We start from the raw sequence: 22,127 nt of genomic DNA on the forward strand, positions 1-22,127 counted from the left end.
AACATTATTAATTAATTACAAGTATTCTTCATACTTCAAAATATATTCTGTTTACCCACTAGTACAGTAGGTGAAATTTTATAACCTAATTTCACAAAAAACTTTCTACATTGATTTATATTAATTTAAATGTGAATAAATTGTAATTATAAATAATTCTCCAACAACTGCTATTATATTATGAACTTTATTAAACGTCGCTCTATGTTAAGAAATTGTAAATAACATAGTAAATAACATAATAAAATTTTTTGAAACATGTACACTTGTTAAGAAATATTGAAAAAAAAAAAAAAAAAAAAAAAAAAAAAAAAATTGATAAACGATAAAAAGGGAATTTAGTTCATTTATTGCTTGACATTAAAGTTTCAAATCTTTTTTTTTTTTTTTTTTTTTTTTTTTTTTTTTATTTAAAAAATTATCTCATTAATTTATTTTATTGTTTCATTATGCAGTTAACTTCATTTTTCACTGACAGTAAATTGTGCATGTGCCAGTAGGGACATTATGTTTTTAGTAAAATATTACCGAAAGAGCATTTGCAGAAGTTAAATTAGTGCGTTAGCGCGATACAATTTTGCATCATTAAAAACATTCATTTGCATTTTCACTCTCAAATATATCTCTATGTATGTGCATACATACGCGCGTATGCATGCCTATGCATACGAATATAATAATTTCTAAATAAATTGAAAATATTGACTCGATTAATCAATATGAATAAGTCATAGGAGATAATTTGTCGTCACGTTCTTTTTCCAGCAAATTTTTTGCCAATGCAGTTTTTACGAATAGCGCGTGAACAATAAATTTAATATTCTAATGGCTTAACGTCGTAGAAAACTAAGTTCTCCGACATATCGACATTGCAAGTCGATGAGCCATTTATTGTATAACGCTCGTATAATAGAACTTTGCCAGCAAAGTGAATGTATTTTTAAATTGGCAATATCATAAAATTAATTCCAATAGGATAGCAATGCAAATACACTCCGTAACTCGTTTGTCAACGATATGTCAATGCAGTTAGCACACACCCAATAACTTCGCTCATAATATCCGGAAAATGCGGAGAAAGTCATCGGGCGTATGAGTCACGAGTGAGGAACCTTGATCGACCTCCAGGGCTGGCCAGCGTTCCCGCAAGAGACTCGCTGACGATAATTATGTGTGCGATCGGATCCCCCAAGAAGTCGTACGAGGCAATTCTCCCGTATCGTTGACGGCATCGGAGCTTATTGGTTCCCGCAATCCAATGGATCGTTCGCCTCGCTGATCGACCATTAATTCTCGTTTGTTTCCAGCGCTAGATTGACGCGGTCAGCCGACGGTCAGTTCTCGGGGAGCCGTCGAGACTCAATCGTCATGATTCGTCGGCGAAATGCTTGCTTATGTAAAAATAAGTGTTCCGGCTGTCGGAAAAAGAAAAATAATTCAAATGCTCTCTCGTCTCCTAAGAATCCCAAGGTATATAACGCTCTCTTTCTATCGAGATCTTTTCTACCTCCCCCCGAACATTACCGCACCTCTGCATTGACAAAAATTTCAACAACAACAACAACAACAACAAAAAGCCATCGGAAAAAATCTTTATCCACGATAATCTTCTAATCCCGCGTAGGATTTCCAGCTCATTAATCGTACGGCTAACTCTAAAGTCCCATCGAAGCCGAATGGCAAAACCATTCGTCTCATGTAAAATTTTTCTTCGGCTTGAGTTGTTTTATCGTATCCAGCACAACCGGTGTGGCTGCAGGCCTCCGCGCAAAGTTTCAATATTCCGAATTTTGTTCAAAATTTCAAATCGTCCGCGCAATAAAGACCGTTGAGCGACAGTCAGAGCAGCACTGTAACAGCGATTCAGGGTTGTCGGTGCCGCGGGTTGGTTGGGCAAAGTGGGACGGAAGGGGATTACGATGAGCGGCGCTGGGAGGGCGTGAGGGAGGGATAAGTACGTGCGTGCGGCGCTTTGACAAGTAACGGGAAGTAGAGGAAGAAAAGTAAGTAGTCGCGATCGTGGTAGAGAAAGTCGTAGCGCGATTTGTGGTGTTAAGCTCCAGTTGTACGTTCGCTCTACGTCTGTACGGACAGCCATCGGCGACGATCCTTAAGCTTTGCATTTCAATTCTATATCGGATCTCCCGTGAGACATATTACCAGTAGCTCCAAAAGGCAGCCCTATACACGTAAGTCATTGGTCGAGGGCAGTTCGAGCTCAGTTCGAGCTCAGTTCGAGCCCTTATGATGTCAATGAGCGGCGAGTATTCGATTGTTGACTTGTTCAATTGGCATATTCGAATGCCGAACGTGAGCGCGCGATTGGCCTCTCTCACTCTCTCACTCACTCACTCACTCACTCACTTTCTCTCTATATCTCTCCCTATGGAACTATGTCCGCGTGCATGTGCGTCACGACACGTACTTTGGCCAATTCCTACCACTCTGACCTTGACTGACATTGGATTAGCGGTGCGCGTGCGACTACTTGGCTCGAGGTTTTCTAGGGGATCGATGCCGTTGAACTATTCGCGGCCCGAGCATTTTCACGATGTTTGGCCTCAAAAGAAAGACTTGGAATATACTTGCCGAAATTGAGGGTCGAGAATCAAATGTTTGCCAACGTTACGTAATGGGCGTGTATTTGAGATGATTTTATTGGTTGAGAGGGAGAGAGCGAGAGCAAAGGCACGCGAATAAAATCAGTGTGTAATTTGTTTACGTTAATGTTACTTACAGTTCTCATGAGATGATTATAATTTGAGAGTAGGTGCGGTCTTGTAACGAGCATCGATAATACTCGATCATAATTGTCCGTTCGCTAATAAAATTTTACGAAATTCCCTGAGCATTGCATAATGTGAATTGTCATTTGAGATTTAATGATGGCAAAAGCCGGTTTCAAACATATTCTAACCCTCATTTTTTTTTTTTTTTTTTTTTTTTTTTTTTTTTTTTTTTTTTTCTTTTATTTTTTTTTTTTTTTAAAGTGGAAGTTATATTTATCATTCGAACGTAGTGATACGGATCTAACAATGTTCATTTATTTTAATGTTTGACCGCGGTAAATTAGATTTACGTAGGTAATTGAAACCTTATTATTGTTGCTTTCCATAAGTTTAGTCGAGTTTGTAAAAATTCCGGCAATTGCGTCGATCAGTGTATAGTATATTTACAGCTTCAATTGTAATTTTCAACTTATAATAGAAATACAATTATTATTGTAGCTTGCATATTGCATCATATGAATATATTATTCATGGAAATATAATTCTTTGGTTAGCCAAGACAATTCTTTATATCAAAAGCTTTTTATGAAATTAAATAATGTATTTCTTAGGAATTGCAATTTTTTGAAACATAAACTATATCGTTTACCGTGATGATTAATACTATGTTTATCCGTTTAAAAAAATGTTAAAATAAAACGTAAAACATCGTGACGGTGACGTCATATTTGTGACACTTGTACAAACGTGTCGTCATAGAAAAACTTTAAATTAGCCAGATACTTTAATTTATAAATTGATATATATTTCAGTTTGTTCCAGTTTAATGCACGTAAAAATTATATTATTTTTGCTGTTGTAATTACTAAATAATAGTTGCTTGTAATATTGTGCACATTTGGTCATTTATAAGTTATAACTAGTATGTATATAATATTGAAAATAAATAATGTTAGTAAGGAATGTTGTCATGTTATATCGAATGTAATATTTATCAAATAAAACTTCTTTCAATTAAACATTCAATAGTATTTATAATTTCGGCTCTATTTTATTTACTTACTTTCAAAGGTTTAATATTATTATTTTTTTTACGTACTTACGTCTCTCTCTCTCTCTCTCTCTCTCTCTCTCTCTCTCTCTCTCTCTCTCTCTCTCTCTCTCTGTCGTGGTTATATTAAACATGTGATGCTATGCTTCCCATATTCATAGATTATTTAAAAGCATTTTGCTATTTTTGTGTATACATTAAAAATTGTTACATTCTAATTTCAAATAGATATAATACATACAAATAAATCTTTTACCATAATAGATTTTATCTTCTTACGTACTTATTATGTATAATCATTCGTTTCAATAAAAAGTTTGTATTTAAACTATCGACTAATTATTATACATTATTTCTTTTAGTCAAGCTGTAGCATTAATTTTTCTTTATTATACGATTGCAAGTATTCGACTGTCAATCAAGACAAAAATAGATAAACTTCCATGGAATGAATCAGTGAAATGTAAGGGGTCATCGAGTCTTATCTCACATATTACACGAAGAAAAGCTTTTGGTGCAGTCTAGATAAATTTAACATTTTCTTATAAATGAACTTTTTCATATCCAGTTCACCTACACGCGGTAATGTGTGTATGTGATCTTAAAAAGACTGGCAATAAAGTAATTGTTTCTATTTCATGATCGTCTTCATCGATGCAATAATATGGATAATTCGTCGTGTTCCATTAACAATTCAAATATTGTTTTTGTTTTTTTTTTCATTCATTATCGTAAAACATTATTATTATTATTATTATTATTATTTGAAATTATAATTTCAATAGTAGTATGGAGACGTTTTGTATCATTTGATAATATTATAATGCGCTTTCAATAACAAATCAAAATATTCGAAAATAATTAATAGAATAACATGTACTTTTTATATGAATTATGAAATAATTTTACTTGTTTATTGAGTTTTTATTGAATTAAGTCTGATTGCCTATATACTAAAATAATAAACATACGAAAATATCTTTTCATTTATAAATGAAATTATTCTAAACGGTGCAGTAATTATTAAAATTATTTTAATTAAAATTTTATCCATAGATTGTCAATAATTTTAGATATTCAATCGAATATATGTCAACGCTACTAATGACTTTATATACGTTAGCTTATGTTAGGATTTGATGGGCCTGATATGAAATACCATATATGCACGATCGCCAGACTTTTACGATATAATCTTACCAGATTCTGTATATCAGTATGATTTTATAATAATTATAATTTGAGAGCTTCATGATTTTTTATACGCCACGATTCTTAATAGTTTGAAACAAGTAAACCTAGAAAGATTTTTGGTAACATTGTACTATATTCAATTATGAATTTTTGTAGCTCGTGAAAAATCTTTTACTCAACGCCAACTATATTCTTACTATGCAGTTAAATGTAATAATAATAATAAAAGTAATAATTATTTATAAATGGTGAGATGAAATTTCATAAATAAACTGATCATAAATTAATAATGATATCGATAAAAATATGACGTGGGAAAAGTTTCACATTGAAAATGAATTATTAGAATTTTGATAATATGCATGTAAAATATTATCTATACAAATATGTATTCTTAAGTATTTATCAAAATGCTCAGACATTCACTTTCCGATTATTTTATTTTATTTTATTTTACTTACTATAACCAATAAAACTTATTATCATTCTTGTCTTATTATCTGTGAATCATACACTTTTTGAAAAATAATTGCGCATATTTGGGAATGAGTATCATCTCATACCAATAAATACAAATGGAAACTTACAATGTATCATTCCAACTAAATGACGTGACGAACTGTCATTAGATAACGACTTCAAGCGTTTGGTAATTTCCAATATTCTTAAACTCCTCTTAATAGTCAATAAATTACTGACAAATAATTATCTAGTTTATTAGATTGTCTTTAATTTTGTTAGACAAGTGGTTTGATGTATATCTATAAAATTTATTTATATTTAAAAATATTAGTTATTGTTTTGAATTGATTTATAATTTTAATAGAGGCATTTATTAAATATTTATTAAAATACCCTCCATAAGCTTTAAAAACAAAAACATTTTTCAAATATTATGATAACAATTTCTGATTCATATATTTACATATCAATTACATTTTTTCAATATTATTTGCAAACGGATCATAAAATAAATATTTATATATATACCGAAATTTAATAATGATGCGTAATTTTAATTTGCTTCCTATAAAGTTTAATAATAAAACGATCAAAATAATAATTGGAAATAATTATAACAATGTTATTTTATAGAATTGCGATTAAAGTATCTTTCGTTATGAACGATATATGTACATAATAGCGTATTGTTCGAACTTAATAATTCAAGAATGAACGAACGGTGACCGAATACGAAGAATCAAAGACCAAACTCGTTGGGTGACTTTGATCGCCTTAAAATATTTATAAAAGGATTTAATTATAATAATTGTACGGAAATATCTAATTAAATAGAACTGTAGCATAAATATTATTTAAAAACAAATTAAAGAACTTTAATATTCAGAATTTTAAATACACGAAAAATATATAAATACTTTAATAAGTTAATTTAGAAAAGTTAATATATAAAGAATTATTTTTCTACAATTTAATGAAAGATGGCGAAAGAAATTTTTAAACTATAAAAATAGCTCCAATAATTATTTTAAATAATAAACTTTTATTATATTTATTCATTATCATAAATAATTCACTATATTATTAAATGTTTGAAAATATGTTAATTCAATACTCGCTTTTATTATTTTAATATAATGAAACAAATTTTTTTTTTTTTTTTTTTTTTTTTTTTTTTTTTTACGAACGAATGAACATTATTTATCTATTTTATGTTTAATAAAATGAGTTTTTATTAACTATTTTAAGATTATATTAAGAAAACGGTTCATTGAATATATCCGTTCAATGTTATTTACCGAATAATATACAAAGTACAATGTACATTGTATAAGTATCGTAAGATTCATTTGTACGATATATTATTCCTATGAAATAATATATTTAAAATTTTCGAAGCAAATGTATCAGGAAATAAAGGAAAATTATAAATCATGCCGTTTGTGAAATATTGCAATTTTTTGAAATATAAGAAAAAACCAATTCACAAACGAATGAATATCATAATGAATATTATATATTAACAATAGATTTTATGAACATATTTATTCATCGTTATTAATTATTAAAAAATTATATATATATATATATATATATATATATATATATATACTTATTAGTTGTACAAGCGAAGAATAAAATTGAGACGAACCAAATATTATTAATTCCCAAAGTTTATTATAAATATATTGCAATTTACACACTTGGGAGAAATTTATAAAAATGTTGAATAATATAAAAAATCATTTATATATATGTAGGAAATTTTTAAGATAATTGGACAAATGAAATGTGTAATTTTTCAGACAATGCCGGCGGAAAGTTACCTGAAGGCTGAGCCTGAGTTAAAAACAGAGTTGAGTGAAATTGCGACAGCGATGGTTATGCCTGGTAAAGGTATCCTGGCTGCTGATGAGTCCACCAGTACCATCGGCAAGCGTTTCAATGACATCAATATAGAGAACAACGAGGCTAATCGGAAAGCTTACAGAGAATTGCTTTTCACCGCAAACAAGGTAGTACGCCATGGCTATACTTGTGCGATCGTACTTCGTTACAAGATTAATTCATTGAAGTAATGATATGCAAAGAATTGGCATTTGTGTTGAAGATGGAATGTCTTAAAACTAAAGTGAATTTTATATTTATAATGTCGGCTCGTTGACAATAATGTACACTTGAAAGCATCTTATAGTTTCCAATTACTTTTTCATAAATACATAATAAAACTTAATCAAATGTCATTTGCTATGAGACAAAACGCAAGTCTTTTATGAAATGCCTGAGATTCTTAAGATTAAAATGAATTTTTTGCCTTGATTCTCTAGTGGTATAGAACTTTTCTTCTTATTAATTTAATTCATAGAAATTATCATGAATGCTATAGTTGTAATATGTATACGTATTAACATTATATGATTATTGCATTGGCACTGTTATATGTAAATTATAATGCTTATTCAATTGAGTAATAATTATAATTTTATTTCAGGACGTGATCAGCACACACATTTCCGGTGTAATATTGTTCCACGAGACATTGTACCAAGCAGCCGATGATGGTACGCCATTCGTCGAATTGCTGAAGGAGCGCAACATCATCCCAGGTATCAAAGTCGATAAGGGTGTAGTGCCGCTTTTCGGTACCAACGACGAATGCACAACCCAAGGTCTTGATGATCTCCAGGCTCGCTGTATCCAGTACAAAAAGGACGGCTGTCAATTTGCCAAATGGCGCTGCGTTCTAAAAATTAAGAAAGGCTGCCCGTCGAAATTAGCTATCCTCGAGAACGCTAATGTTTTAGCTCGCTATGCGTCTATCTGCCAGAGTGCGAGGATAGTGCCAATAGTCGAACCTGAAATTTTGCCAGATGGTTCTCACGATATCCATAAATGCCAACAGGTTACTGAGGAGGTTCTTTCCGCCGTTTACAAGGTGCGATTAATAAAGTCTATTAATTTGTCTGGTAAATAAATTCTACGAGTGCTTGCCTCAAGATTTCGTGTTAGAGATATCATTAAACTATTATCATTAGATAGCTGCTATATTAATGTATAAAATAAAAACTGTATATATATATATATATATATATATATATATATATATATACAGTTTTTATTTTATACATTAATAATACCAATTAACTTATGGGCTTCAAAAAGATAAAAAGTTTTTAATAAATTTTACAAGTGTAAATAAAATATAACGGATCTTGATATTTATTCATAGATTGATTCTTTTCAAATTAAAAAATTTCACATCAATTTATTAAAAAGAAAGTTTAAAATTATAAATTAATCGATAAATTTTGCGTGTGAACATAATTTAAAATAAATAACTCTTACGTCAATAATTTTGTATATAATAATTTCAATATTATTTCTCTTTATCATTATGATCTTTTAATCATTATCTTATAATATAATAAATGTTAATAAATAATAAATGAATCAAATATATGAAAATTATTAATTAAATCTTAAAATATAATTGTGTTTCTAGATAATTTGCTTGCCATTAAATCACAAAATTCATAGAGTTCTTAAAAACTCCCATAAGAAATGCAACTGTATAATCAGCTATTAAAATAATAATAAGAATATATTTGGCTAGTAGCGATTCTCTAAAACTCCCGTGCTCGCAGGCTTTGGCAGATCATAATGTATACCTCGAAGGCACCATCCTAAAGCCAAACATGGTGACACCCGGACACAGCTGCCCAACGAAAGCCACTCCCGAGGAGATTGCTACCGCGACGGTAACCGCACTCCAGCGCACTGTGCCGCCAGCAGTTTCTGGCATCGCTTTCCTCAGTGGCGGCCAATCCGAGGAGGAAGCTTCGGTCAATCTCAATGCGATTAACCAATATTTGGGCAAGAAGCCCTGGTCCATCTCATTTAGCTACGGACGGGCTTTACAGGCTTCCGTTCTCCGCACTTGGGCAGGCAAGAAGGAACAGGTCGAGGCTGCGCAAAACGAACTCATTAAGAGAGCGAAGGTATGCATACACATGGACAAACTCGCTCTCCTTTTCACATGTTTTTCACTGGTCCTTACTCATTGGGATATAACGATTTTTCGGATAATAGAATAGCTACATACGGTGTATTTAAAATTATTTGAATAAACTCTCTGCTTTACTTTCATATATATTTTTCTGCTTATTTATTTGGGTAAACAATTTTGCATAATACAATTACATATGTTTGTTGAATATCTTATATCTTCAATATAATGCTTCTGTATTACGAATAAAGTAGTAAATCAATTTCACTGATAAGCGTATAATACCATGATTAATAAGTTAGTTGTACAATGAAAAATATATCGAAATTTATTTCTTAAATCTCTACTACAAACATTCCTTTATCGACTTACCTTTTTTTTTCCTTTACATATTACTGTATATATAGATTACATTAAATACTTAGTAAGAGTATCTATTACATTGTAAATGTTCTCTTTGCACACTTTACTCTCCTTATTGTATTATACGTATATTTGTCGTTCAGTTTTTTTTTTTTTTGTGAGCAATAGCGTAGCCTCCCAAACCAAAAATATGGCGCTAGAAATATTAAATGCATTAAATGATAGAACTTCTTCTTCATTCCATTGAAAAGCAGATGCTTATTAAAGAAATAATACTTTATTGAAAAATTTGTGATTAGTTCGATCTCGCATTCTTCATTAAATTCCTCTCAGAAATAAGTTTCTAAAAATTTTTTTCTCCAATATTAATAAAAACCTTATATATATTATAATTCATTAAAGAATATGTTTGAATATGTTTATTACATTTATTTACAAAAATAAGTAACATCAAATATTTTCACAAATATATAACATTAAAAATGTAACAGTATTAAATAAATTCGATATTAAGTATATTCGATACTTAATAAATTAGACATAAATTTCCAAACAAGAACAATGTTTTCTAAAAAAAAAAATACCTACATGGAGAAGAAGCATTTTATAATTAAACTCCTATAAATCATACTATTTATAAAAGTTCTATTTTTTATCGATTAATTTTATTTTAGTATTTGATTTTAGTATTTTCGAAAGAAATAAGCAATACCGATAAGAATAATGTTTTAGAGCAAATCATATTGATTGCCTTTAATTATTAAAAGCATATAACAATTCTGAAAGTATAAAATAAATGTTATAAATTTCTAATTTATTTTTAAAATTTGTAACTTTACAGGCTAATAGCGAAGCTACACTTGGAACTTATGAAGGTGGTGCCGTCGGAAAAGCTGGAAATGCTAATCTTTTCGTCGAAAACCATGCTTATTGAATGTACAAAATGCAGAAATTCAATAATGCCTAATGAAAATTTACGTTATTAAAAAAAAAAAAAAACAAAAATGAAGAATAGGAAGTGGATTGAAAGGCAAAAAGAAAAATTTATTTATAATGTATGTCATACAATATAATCTGTGGGGTCATATCGCATAAATAATAGCATAAAAACAACAAACACAAGTCAACGAAAATAAACCTCACGCAGGAACGTTTAATCAATTTTACGTTGCTTTAATAAATTAAGAAATCTTTATGAATGTAACAGTGTCGCATTTGTAACGTTTATTTTTAGTTTTGCTGTATATGTTACAAAATTATGTTAGATATTATAGATTGTTTTAAATTTTATTGTCATCAGACTGAAACATAAATATTTTTTTAAAATTATTATTATTTTTTAATAGAAAATTGATTGTTGAGCGTTTAATTAGAATTGCAAAAAATTATCTTCATTGCTATATTTAGTGAATAATAGAAATGAAACATTATATTTGCTCAAAGAAATATTTAATGTGTCGGACGTTGTGATTTATTAATTCAATTATGTTAAGAAATATCCATGATCTATTTCATATTCTATAAATTCACGGAAGATAATACTTTTAACAATCCAATGATAAATTCGTGAATATTGTAATTATTGTGTCATAATTTATACATTGATGTTACCATAAATATGTCAAATCAGAGTCTTAAAAATGTAGTTCATAAAAATAGCTTGACATTAATTATATTATATGAAATAAATTTATACAAATTATTGTAGTAAATATATGTGGTTTTCACAATTACCTATTAATTGTATGACTTGTAAAAATGTGCAAATATAAATTATTTTCTCTTAAATTTATTAAAGAGTATTTTAAAATGTATTATTTGAGTGGTGATTTTACTTGTACTGTAAAAATTAACGTAAATCCTGTAACGTTCGATATTGAATAAAATTGGAATTACTGAATGTTTCTTTTATAAGCATTTCTTTTAATTGTTTTAAAAATAATTTTAATATTTAATAAATGTTCATCTTATTTAAACTTTTATATAATTACTATACAGAATTATATATATATATATATATGTGTGTGTGTGTATATATATACTTTTTTTTTTATATAACATCATTTATACTCTAAATTGTTTATATTTATAAATGATTATTTTAAACATTTATGAGTTTATTCAAAGGTGTTAAATATAAAGTTTGGTTGCATACTGTTTAATCGATGTCAAAATCTCTCATCGAATAATATATTTTAAATTACAAATGGATTAAAATCTATCTTTTTATTTAAAAATGAATCGATATAGCATAATGTTCATGAGTTATTTTTATGAGTATATTCTTAAGTAGTAATTTCATTGTCGATATATGCCTTGAGGCAACAAGAATTTTACACTCCATTTATAAAATAAAATATTTTCAATAATCGATTTTGATAAAGTTGGCTATTAAATTCAGAATTGATATGTGATATTGAAAAATTACAAGTAAAACTTTTATCGGTTTTGATTTTATAGCTAAACATATATATTTACAATAAAATTTTGCATGTTTGAAATTCTATTTGATATTCGCCTATGCATCAAAATTTCTCTCACTAATTACTTAATAGATAAATATAATTAGTTCATTTGCGTGGCCGACGCAAGTTTCCATACAAAAATTTAAATTAAGCAGCTTATATAAACTCCAGAACTTGAGATCTCCACTGCGCATGCCTCAAACGTATATCGAGGCAAATCTCCTCTTATGTCCCATCACATTGCTTTATTGCATATTCATGAATGATTGAAGGAAGTAACCAATAAAGCGCTAAGCTCGAGCATTTCAGGATACGTTCTTTAATCACGGATTATGGAAACCGAACAAATATCCGAGCATTTTTTCGGAGTTTATTTACTTTACTGTAAAAATCCAAATTACAAAGGTAAAACATATATTGGCTATACAGTCAATCCTAAAAGAAGAATAAAACAGCACAACGCAGGGAAAAATTTTGGCGGGGCATGGAAAACGAGCAATCGTGGTCCGTGGTGAGTATAACCTTAAAATTTGTTTACGTCTATGAGTATTTTACGACAGTGTGGAATAATAATTTTGGTTTTGTAGTTGGACGTTCTACGAAGATAGCACAGATGTTTGAAAATTTGCCTTAAAATAATGTACATTTGACATTTTCAAATGAAAAAGCATGACGCTATTTGAAGGAAGCTAATGATTTAATATTTTGAAACGATACTTTTATGTGTTAAAGAATCATTTTTTATGTCATGAGTATGTAAATTGAAATGATGTCTTTATTTTCAAAATTTCTCTTCTATAAAGACAATTCAATGAAAATATAAGAAAGTTTATGATTTTTGCATTGGATTTAAAATTAGTCAGAGAAAGTATTTTAGCAACCTAAAATAAATCAGTAGTATAAATAATTACGATTTTGCTATATTTTTTCCACCGAAAAATTCCTTATTTTAAAATAATTCAATTTTCAAATAATAATTGAAATTGCATTAATACTTTGAAGACAGCAAATTGATTTTAAAAATTTGCAATCAATGCATAATTTATATAACATATAAAAATATCTTTAGTTCTTTATTATTAGTATTAAATGATACAAAATTTTTTTAGTATTTTATTTGGTGTCTGACAGTATGCTAATACATCATTCAACTTCATAAAAATGATCAAAGATTACTTAATTAATATTAATTTAAATTTTCTTAGGGAAATGATATTGATCGTGCATGGATTTCCTAATTCAATTTGTGCTCTACAGGTAATTAATTGATCCAAATGTAATTTAACTACAATTATAATATACTATGGAAAAAAAAAATATATATATATATATATATATATATATATATATAAATCATAATGAAATCTAACATTATCAATGTAAGATATTAATAATTTTCTAATTAAAATAATATATTCTACTAATATTTTGTATAGTATGTAGAGACGAATAGTTTTGAACGAATCAATTAATTTTTATTAATGTATATATATATATATATATTTATTTAATTATTGTGTAAATACAACATTATATGAAAAGTTGTGTAATAGAAGAAACTCTAAGTGATAAAAATAAACTGCTATGGATACCTTCATATATAAGTAATAACAATAATCGTTTAAGCTTATTTTGATTTTACGTAAAAACATCTGAACATAAATTTAAAAAATATTTGTTACTTAAGGTAGAATTAAGTACAACCTGTGGCTGTTAATTTGGAATTTGAAAACTTGTAAATTTTAGTTCGAATGGGCCTGGCAGCATCCAGAACATAGTCGGCGATTAAATCACGTGATTAAAAAGAAGTCTCGACAAAGAACATTCAATTATCAATTAATGGTGCTCTCGGCGATGCTTAACGTCGTACCCTGGGTACGATTGCCGTTAATTCTTCGATGGTTAGACGACGATTTCGGCAGGGAATACTCGAGCTGGGTGCGCCCGCCTCTTCATATGCCCATCGCTTACGGGAAAATCACTTCCAAACCGTTGAAAAATGCCCATGAAGGATCTCAAAAAAGCAAGGAAATGGAAATTCCAGTGAATAAAGTAACAAATATGGATGAAACATATTGTCAGATTTGTTTGTCGATGGTAGAAGAAGAAGATGCGATTACTTGCGTGGAGCCTAATTGTAGTTTGATATCGCATTTAATTTGTTTGGCAGAACATTTTAGAAAAGATGATATGATTCTGCCGATAGAAGGATGTTGTCCTGCTTGTAATGTCGATATATTATGGGGAGATTTAATACGGAAGAAACTCGGTTGTACGATGCATTTCGATGAGGAAAACGATGAGTCTTATTTTAGTGATATTTAAATATAAAAATTATATTGTTATAGGTATTATAGAATATTTTTTTTAATTTTGTAAATTATTATTTTGTTACAAATTAATTCATTATATTTGTAAACGAGCTGTATAATACATATTTATTATGCATTAATTATAATGAATGTTTAATCTAGTAACCGGTAAATGTATATTTAATTACAGTTATTCGATGGAATCCGTACACGTGCGAACTCAACAAATGACGCACGCACGTGATGTGAAATGAATAAAATGATTTTTGTTATATTGCATCTATATTAAATTTTTATATTATTATAATCTATAAATTTTGTATAAGATCAATAAATTCTTACTGTTACGATTGTATAAAAGAAACTTTTTTTTTTCTAAAACAGTAAAAATTTCGTTTATCCCCAATTATACTTAATAATTATTTTGATAATTAGTATTATATTTACTGTAAGCATAATACTACTTATTTCGAAAATCTTATAATATTATACAATATAATAATATTTATCAAGGAAATACATATTATCTTTTAAAAAATTAATATTAATATATTATACATATTTATATTTAATATATTAATTTATTGTTCTATTAGCGATAAGTATTTCGAGAAGTTTTTAATTGAAATTTAATTAAATTTTTAATTCATTAAAGTTTATAATTTTTCTCTCGATATCATATAAGCGTATTATTTTTATTCTTTAAATTCCAATTCTTTTCTTAGCATTTATGAAATTCAAAGTATTTGTGTACCTTAACTATTAACTTTATGATATATAAAGAAACCAATTCAATATATTTTCTATATTTAAACAATATATTATTCACCATCTGCCATTGAAACATTATCTTATTATAATAATTTCAGTATATATATATATATATATATGTATATATATATATATATTTTATTTAAAGGATTGATAAATATATGTGAATTTTCTTGGCAATTAATAATAATTAGGATTTAAATCCCATAAAAACTATAAAAAATTAATTTAATAAAATAAAGTAGATTTAATATGCTAAAGTTGAAAAAATAAAGAAATCGAAATATTTATACGCGATTTATTCTTTTAAAAAATTCCTACTTCGTTATATTTTCATATTATTTCTGATAAAGTTATTTCTACTAATTTTATGTTTTGTTAAATATGCAATTATTTTTCATGCATACTTTCGGTATTACGCCATAAACATACTGTTTTCTATTACGCTATAAAAGTTAACTGTGTAAAATGTAAATTTTAAGTAGCATGTCTTACTTTTATCAGAGAAAGCTTATAAACGAATTCATATACCACAGTATACGAAAGTGACAGCAAGCAATGAAGTTCACCATACCACTAAAATATAATTTATTCATTACTTTTTAATAGTATCAAAAAAAAGGCCTATGTGTTATTAACACACTTAACATTGATTTTAACATTAATTATTAATGAGTTTTCTATTAACAATGAGAACTTTAGAATGTCCACATTTATTAAATCAAAATTATATTTATACTATTACCTACTACTAGTTGCATAGTAAATGTTATTTTATTATTATATAAAAAAAAACATTTTCAAATTTACAGGTATGTAAAATAAATAGATTATTTGCTATATTTATTTTTACATTTATTTCAATTAACAATCAATCGTTAATAAATTAATATATACATATTTAATAGCAAATTATTATAATGATAAAATGTTGATATTACAGTTTCTTCGTTAATAGAAATGAGTTTTAGATACGGAAGAAATTAAAATGAAATTATATTTATGCTTGAATTATAATTGATATAAATAGTTGGCACATTGTTACAGAAAATTAATGTATAGTTATTATGTTACAATCAACTAAGACTAATGTAATTATAATAAATCCCTGTAATGTAAATTAGGCACTTATTTGTAAGAATTAATAAATAAGTTTTAATAAAACAGTGCTATGTTTAAAAAATTTTTAATAAATTTATAACAATGCTTAAAGTATCGTTGTAAATAAAATTTGATAATGCTTATTTGATATTAAATATGACAGTAATATCAATTTTAAGATAATGGCAATTTTTACCTTTTACATTAATAATATTATTGAGTTGAAGTTTAATTAGCGATTCTGAATGTTTTTCAACGAATTGCTAACTCAATAATTCCTTCATGCCACAATAATGCATTCTTATAATTAATAATTAAATGTAAGATTATCATTTATACTCATAAATAATATGATAGCCATAATTTATATTTGTCACAAGTTGAAAGTAATGTTATATAATAATGAAAAATTTTTGCGCTAAAAATATAATTGTGAATAGTTGACGCAACACGAGCTTAATTAGCTTTACAATTAATTCTCACATACAAATTTTATATTAAAATTAGCTCCCTACCATTAACCATCGTTGAAATAAATAATAAATATGGGCTAAAAATTGAAATGTTTAGATGGTTAGAGAGGTGAGCTAAATAATTCACATTGTACATAATTATTATGTTTAATGAAAATAGAACGTAATATAACATAAAAAAAAAATAATCCACAAACGAATAAATAATAAATAAATAAATAAATAAATAAATAAGTAATGGCTAATATTACGATGAATTAACAATGTTTAATCGGTCAATTCAATCTTAGGCCCAAACTTGCCCGATGTTTACTTTAATGTTTAATGGCATTAACAACGCACAAATCAGTTATATCACAAGCCAGAACAGTTATACTTTTCAAAAGATTTTCATTGGGCTTATACGATAATCGTCACCTGTCTGTCGCTAAAACAGGCTCGGCACGTAGTCATAATCGTCCTCGTAATCGGCCCCTGGAGGCACGAAAATCCCTCCTAAAAAGTTGGAGAGACCCTCGCCGAATCCCATAGCCGAGGCTATACCAAAAATTAGCCTCATCACAACCAATCGAATGAAATTGGCCGCCGTGGTCTCCTTCGCTTCTAATGACAGTTGTTTGGAGTTTTCACTTCGGGCCATCGCCACATTTATCAGCTGCGTAAATAAATTAGTATATTGGATTGGGAAAAAATCATAGTCATCGCGCGCCAATGGCTCCTCACAATCGACATTATACTGTCCAAGAGATTGGAATTCCTATTTTCAAAATAATCGAAATGTCGATTATTCGAGATTGTTAACTTTAGTAGGGAGCAAAGGAATCGTTTGACATATTTGTTTTATTTTCCCTCTTGCTAAACGCATTGTTTAAATTATTCGGATGATCAATGATCAATAACAGGCTCGTTAATGTTTCATCTTCTTCTTCTTCTTCTTCTTCTTCTTCATCTTCACGCTCCGTGTCATTAAATGATGTAATAAAGCCAAGAGAAAAATGTGTGACACCCTTAACATAAATATACGATCGCCAGTACAGTCCATACATTTCTATTTCAAATACAAACTTTATTAGGGACTTTCTAGCGTTGTGATTCGAGTTGAAAATACAAAGACGACCCCCTTCCCCGCCGCCCCAACAGCAAAAAAATACAAAAACAAAAACAAAAAAAAAAAAAAAAAGATACACAACAACGCGCAATTTAATAGAATATTTTGCATTAACGTTCATGCTCAAGTAACAAGTGCAAGATTTATCGATACTTTCGTGTATTATGAACTACTCGCAAGTGATTATTAATCCGTTCCACCAGTAGTATTATTTCCGCTCTAACAAATTGCCTCGATGGAGCCGCCTCGAAAATAGTTCAACGACACACAATCTCCCATCCGAACCCAATGTCGTTTGCTAAGCAATATCACCTAATATCCGGCAATACTTTCCGATTATGCAGAATATGCGATCTAAAGTCATTGTTGAATAAGGATAGGAGTAGCGAGGGCACTTACAACGGCCAAGTAGAGAGTCACTGTAACCGCAGCGAGGCGTCCCTGCAGCTCCATCTCGGGGCTCGGTATTTCCTCGGGCTATCGACACTCCCCCGCTGGTAATACAAAGGCGGCCCTATCGGCGAGGAAAGCCCCGGAGGAGGAGCGAGATGAGTCCGAGCCTGGCTTCCGGCACCTGATGTGACGAGGGCCGCGCGCCAACTGATCGCCGTTCGACTCCTGCCATTACTGGCATTGCAATAGCAGCGGCTGCATCGCGGCTTCTCACTCCTCGGGCTCCTCGTTTCTTTTTCCTTTTCTCTCCTCTCCTCTCTTCTCTTTTCGGTACGGCCGCGCGTTTTCGAGCAGCGGCTATAACTCCGGCGGGTAACGGTACGTACGCGCTGCCACAGCCCGGGCGAAAAATACGTCGAGAGCACGGCGCCCCCGAGTCCCGCCATTGTCCTTTATCCTCGTCGTATCGACGACGACCTGAAGATCGGCAGATTCGGCGATCGCTATCGAGTTGTGCTGCTACGGGCGCGACATTTGCCGACCCGCGGCCGCCGGTGAGCAATGATCTCAACGATCGATACTTGGCCGCAATACTCGATCGTCGACGGGTCGTATAGCCGATGTAAAGCCGAAGCTGTCGCGAGGTAACGTTACATTACGCTGGACATTAATTGACATTGCAGATTAATTAGAATGGGCTAGTTAGGCATAGAGAATTTTCGCGTACAAAAAGTCATTGATCTAATTTCTTAGAAATCAGATGCTTATTCGATGATTCAAATGAATGACTCGCTTGTTCTTTCTCGCTTCAGCTTCTGAGCTCAGTATCCCTAATGACTTCCATAACTCACTGAATATGAATATTCGTGAAAGTAATGCGGAAGGCGGATGACTTTCATAATTTGCGAGAGCGTAATAATGAAGCGTAACATTAATTGTGAGTGTGGATATAACGAATGCTACGCGGATTCTTTCGATGCTAATGTGAAGATTTCCTTACGCTTCAAACGATTATCTCCGAGCGCTACTTATCCGTCAAAGAAAAAAAAAAAAGAAATAAAAAAATACCTTCACTTTCGAGAGCCCGGGAAGCTTACATTCCAATTATTCGATTTATTTTTTCACTATACCATAAAGGCTTACGGTAAAAATTTTAGGTCAGCCTAGTAAACGTAAAAACACGCGTGACCTTGGGTGTAATTATCTTTGTGGTCTCGATTCCACGGGTAACAGTCAACAACACTTGGATAGTCGAAGCCCTTTTTATTTCGACAGCTGAGCGCTCTATTCGATTATACTTCATTGGACTATGTACTTACGGCCTTGTGGTTAAAAAAAAAGAAAAAAAGAAGAAAAGAAGAAAAAAATGTGTTTCAGGCTGGCAGAAGCGAACGCAAAAGCACTTTATAAACGGCAATTGTGAAAATCGAGATTCCTGTTACTGTATTAATCATTCAACCGCGGCATACTTCTGTCATTTCAACCGATCGTTTATTTAAACAATTGCATAATTCATGTCTAGCAAATTTAATCAACAACATATATATTCGCCAAAAATGCTCGTCTAATTGAAAACAAAACAAACAAAAACAACAACAACAACAACAACAACAACAACAACAATAACAACGAAACGCAAATATTTAACGTCTATATTTGTTATCGATGGATTGAAGTACAATCAGCAAATTAATGGAATTGAGCGGATTGAGTACAAGCAAATTAATAGAAAATTTCCAAGTAAGTAAGGGATCTTAAAACAGCAGTATCACGTGATAAATTGCTGAACAAACTGCTATATAGATATCTTGATAAATGTTCGATGAGTACCGCAAAGATTTTAACTTCCAGATCATGCAATTTTACTATATCATTTTAATTTTTTTATTTAACAAACGCACTAAAAATAGTTTGTTTGTCTTTCAAACGTACAATGTTAATCAATAAAATAAATAACAATAATAATGATGATGATGATGACGACGACGACGACGACGATGATGATGATGATGATGATGATGATGATGATGATGATGATGATGATGATGATGATGATGATGATGATGATGATGATGATGATGATGATGATGATGATGATGATGATGATGATGATGATGATGATGATGATGATGATGATGATGATGATGATGATGATGATGATGATGATGATGATGATGATGATGATGATGATGATGATGATGATGATGATGATGATGATGATGATGATGATGATGATGATGATGATGATGATGATGATGATGATGATGATGATGATGATGATGATGATGATGATGATGATGATGATGATGATGATGATGATGATGATGATGATGATGATGATGATGATGATGATGATGATGATGATGATGATGATGATGATGATGATGATGATGATGATGATGATGATGATGATGATGATGATGATGATGATGATGATGATGATGATGATGATGATGATGATGATGATGATGATGATGATGATGATGATGATGATGATGATGATGATGATGATGATGATGATGATGATGATGATGATGATGATGATGATGATGATGATGATGATGATGATGATGATGATGATGATGATGATGATGATGATGATGATGATGATGATGATGATGATGATGATGATGATGATGATGATGATGATGATGATGATGATGATGATGATGATGATGATGATGATGATGATGATGATGATGATGATGATGATGATGATGATGATGATGATGATGATGATGATGATGATGATGATGATGATGATGATGATGATGATGATGATGATGATGATGATGATGATGATGATGATGATGATGATGATGATGATGATGATGATGATGATGATGATGATGATGATGATGATAATGATAATGATGATGATGATTATGACGATGATGATGATGATGACGACGACGACGATGATGAAGCGAGAGAAACAAGTGGCTTCCGAAAATGATTTAAATAAAAGAAAAGAAAAGAAAGACGAATTCCGATAAATTACAAAAGAAGAAAAACAGCATGTAATAGAAAATAATTTAGAAATATTACAAAAACAATGAGTTTCTATTGAAATTCTGATGCAATTATAAAGAAAAACATTGAATAAAAAGCTTATAAATTATGGAAACAAACTTGGTAATGTAACAATACAATAATCGATTATACAATTATGAACTAAATGTTTAAAGAATTGAAATTTGAACAAAATCGAAGAATTCATTACCACTAATCACGTAAATAACTTGAGATCCAACAAGAGATCCACAAGACCGATCTAGATTAAGATGTAGTTAAGAGCGAATGAAACTTGTACAGACATATGAGCATAGAATGGCGCACATGACTAAGCCATTTAAAAAAATAGAAATAAAAGAACTTGACTGCAAAGGCGCATTAACTGTATCAACAGGTAGGTAATCTATCGATCGCTATGATCATTGTGACCCAGTAGAAAGTACTGCGCGCATGGGTAAGATTACTCGATCATAATTATTGGGCAGGTAAGAGGCCGTCTTCGACGCTTAGTCGTCAAGTAGTAGTGCGTTCAACTAGCAACAACAGCACCGACGGCGGCGGCAACAGCACACAAAAATACGTCCACGCCTTTGCTTAAAATTCGTAAAGCGCGTGCGCGAGGAGAAGTCGCGAAGCGACCGCACATCGCTAAAAAAAATATCAACTCGTTGCTCTCCCCGGAAT

The 22,127-nt window shown here is 30.1% G+C and overlaps 2 protein-coding genes across 2 annotated transcripts; both read left to right on the plus strand.

Moving 5' to 3' along the window:
• Nucleotides 1-1,962: 1,962 nt before the first annotated feature.
• Ald1 (fructose-bisphosphate aldolase) lies at nucleotides 1,963-11,091 on the plus strand. Its single transcript, XM_011500033.1, has 5 exons — nucleotides 1,963-2,189; nucleotides 7,242-7,451; nucleotides 7,928-8,371; nucleotides 9,081-9,434; nucleotides 10,647-11,091. Exons 2-5 carry the CDS (start codon nucleotides 7,245-7,247, stop codon nucleotides 10,737-10,739), a joined length of 1,098 nt encoding a protein of 365 aa, XP_011498335.1. The 5' UTR covers nucleotides 1,963-2,189; nucleotides 7,242-7,244; the 3' UTR covers nucleotides 10,740-11,091.
• A 1,235-nt stretch (nucleotides 11,092-12,326) lies between these two features.
• Nucleotides 12,327-14,629, plus strand: slx1 (structure-specific endonuclease subunit SLX1). Its single transcript, XM_011500034.1, has 3 exons — nucleotides 12,327-12,781; nucleotides 13,476-13,527; nucleotides 14,017-14,629. Exons 1-3 carry the CDS (start codon nucleotides 12,603-12,605, stop codon nucleotides 14,593-14,595), a joined length of 810 nt encoding a protein of 269 aa, XP_011498336.1. The 5' UTR covers nucleotides 12,327-12,602; the 3' UTR covers nucleotides 14,596-14,629.
• The last annotated feature ends 7,498 nt before the right edge of the window (nucleotides 14,630-22,127 follow it).

Source organism: Ceratosolen solmsi, unplaced genomic scaffold (assembly GCF_000503995.2).
Source record: "Ceratosolen solmsi marchali unplaced genomic scaffold, CerSol_1.0 scaffold41, whole genome shotgun sequence".
In the NCBI taxonomy this organism is placed as follows: Eukaryota; Metazoa; Arthropoda; class Insecta; order Hymenoptera; family Agaonidae; genus Ceratosolen; species Ceratosolen solmsi.

Excerpts from the sequence above, each read along its gene's own strand:
- Ald1 (XM_011500033.1), top strand. The coding sequence starts at position 7,245 with ATGCCGGCGGAAAGTTACCTGAAGGCTGAGCCTGAGTTAAAAACAGAG. Across the intron at positions 7,452-7,927 it reads TGCTTTTCACCGCAAACAAG|GACGTGATCAGCACACACAT; the intron begins GTAGTACGCCAT and ends ATTTTATTTCAG. Across the intron at positions 8,372-9,080 it reads TTCTTTCCGCCGTTTACAAG|GCTTTGGCAGATCATAATGT; the intron begins GTGCGATTAATA and ends CCGTGCTCGCAG.
- slx1 (XM_011500034.1), top strand. The coding sequence starts at position 12,603 with ATGGAAACCGAACAAATATCCGAGCATTTTTTCGGAGTTTATTTACTT. Across the intron at positions 12,782-13,475 it reads ACGAGCAATCGTGGTCCGTG|GGAAATGATATTGATCGTGC; the intron begins GTGAGTATAACC and ends AAATTTTCTTAG. Across the intron at positions 13,528-14,016 it reads ATTCAATTTGTGCTCTACAG|TTCGAATGGGCCTGGCAGCA; the intron begins GTAATTAATTGA and ends TGTAAATTTTAG.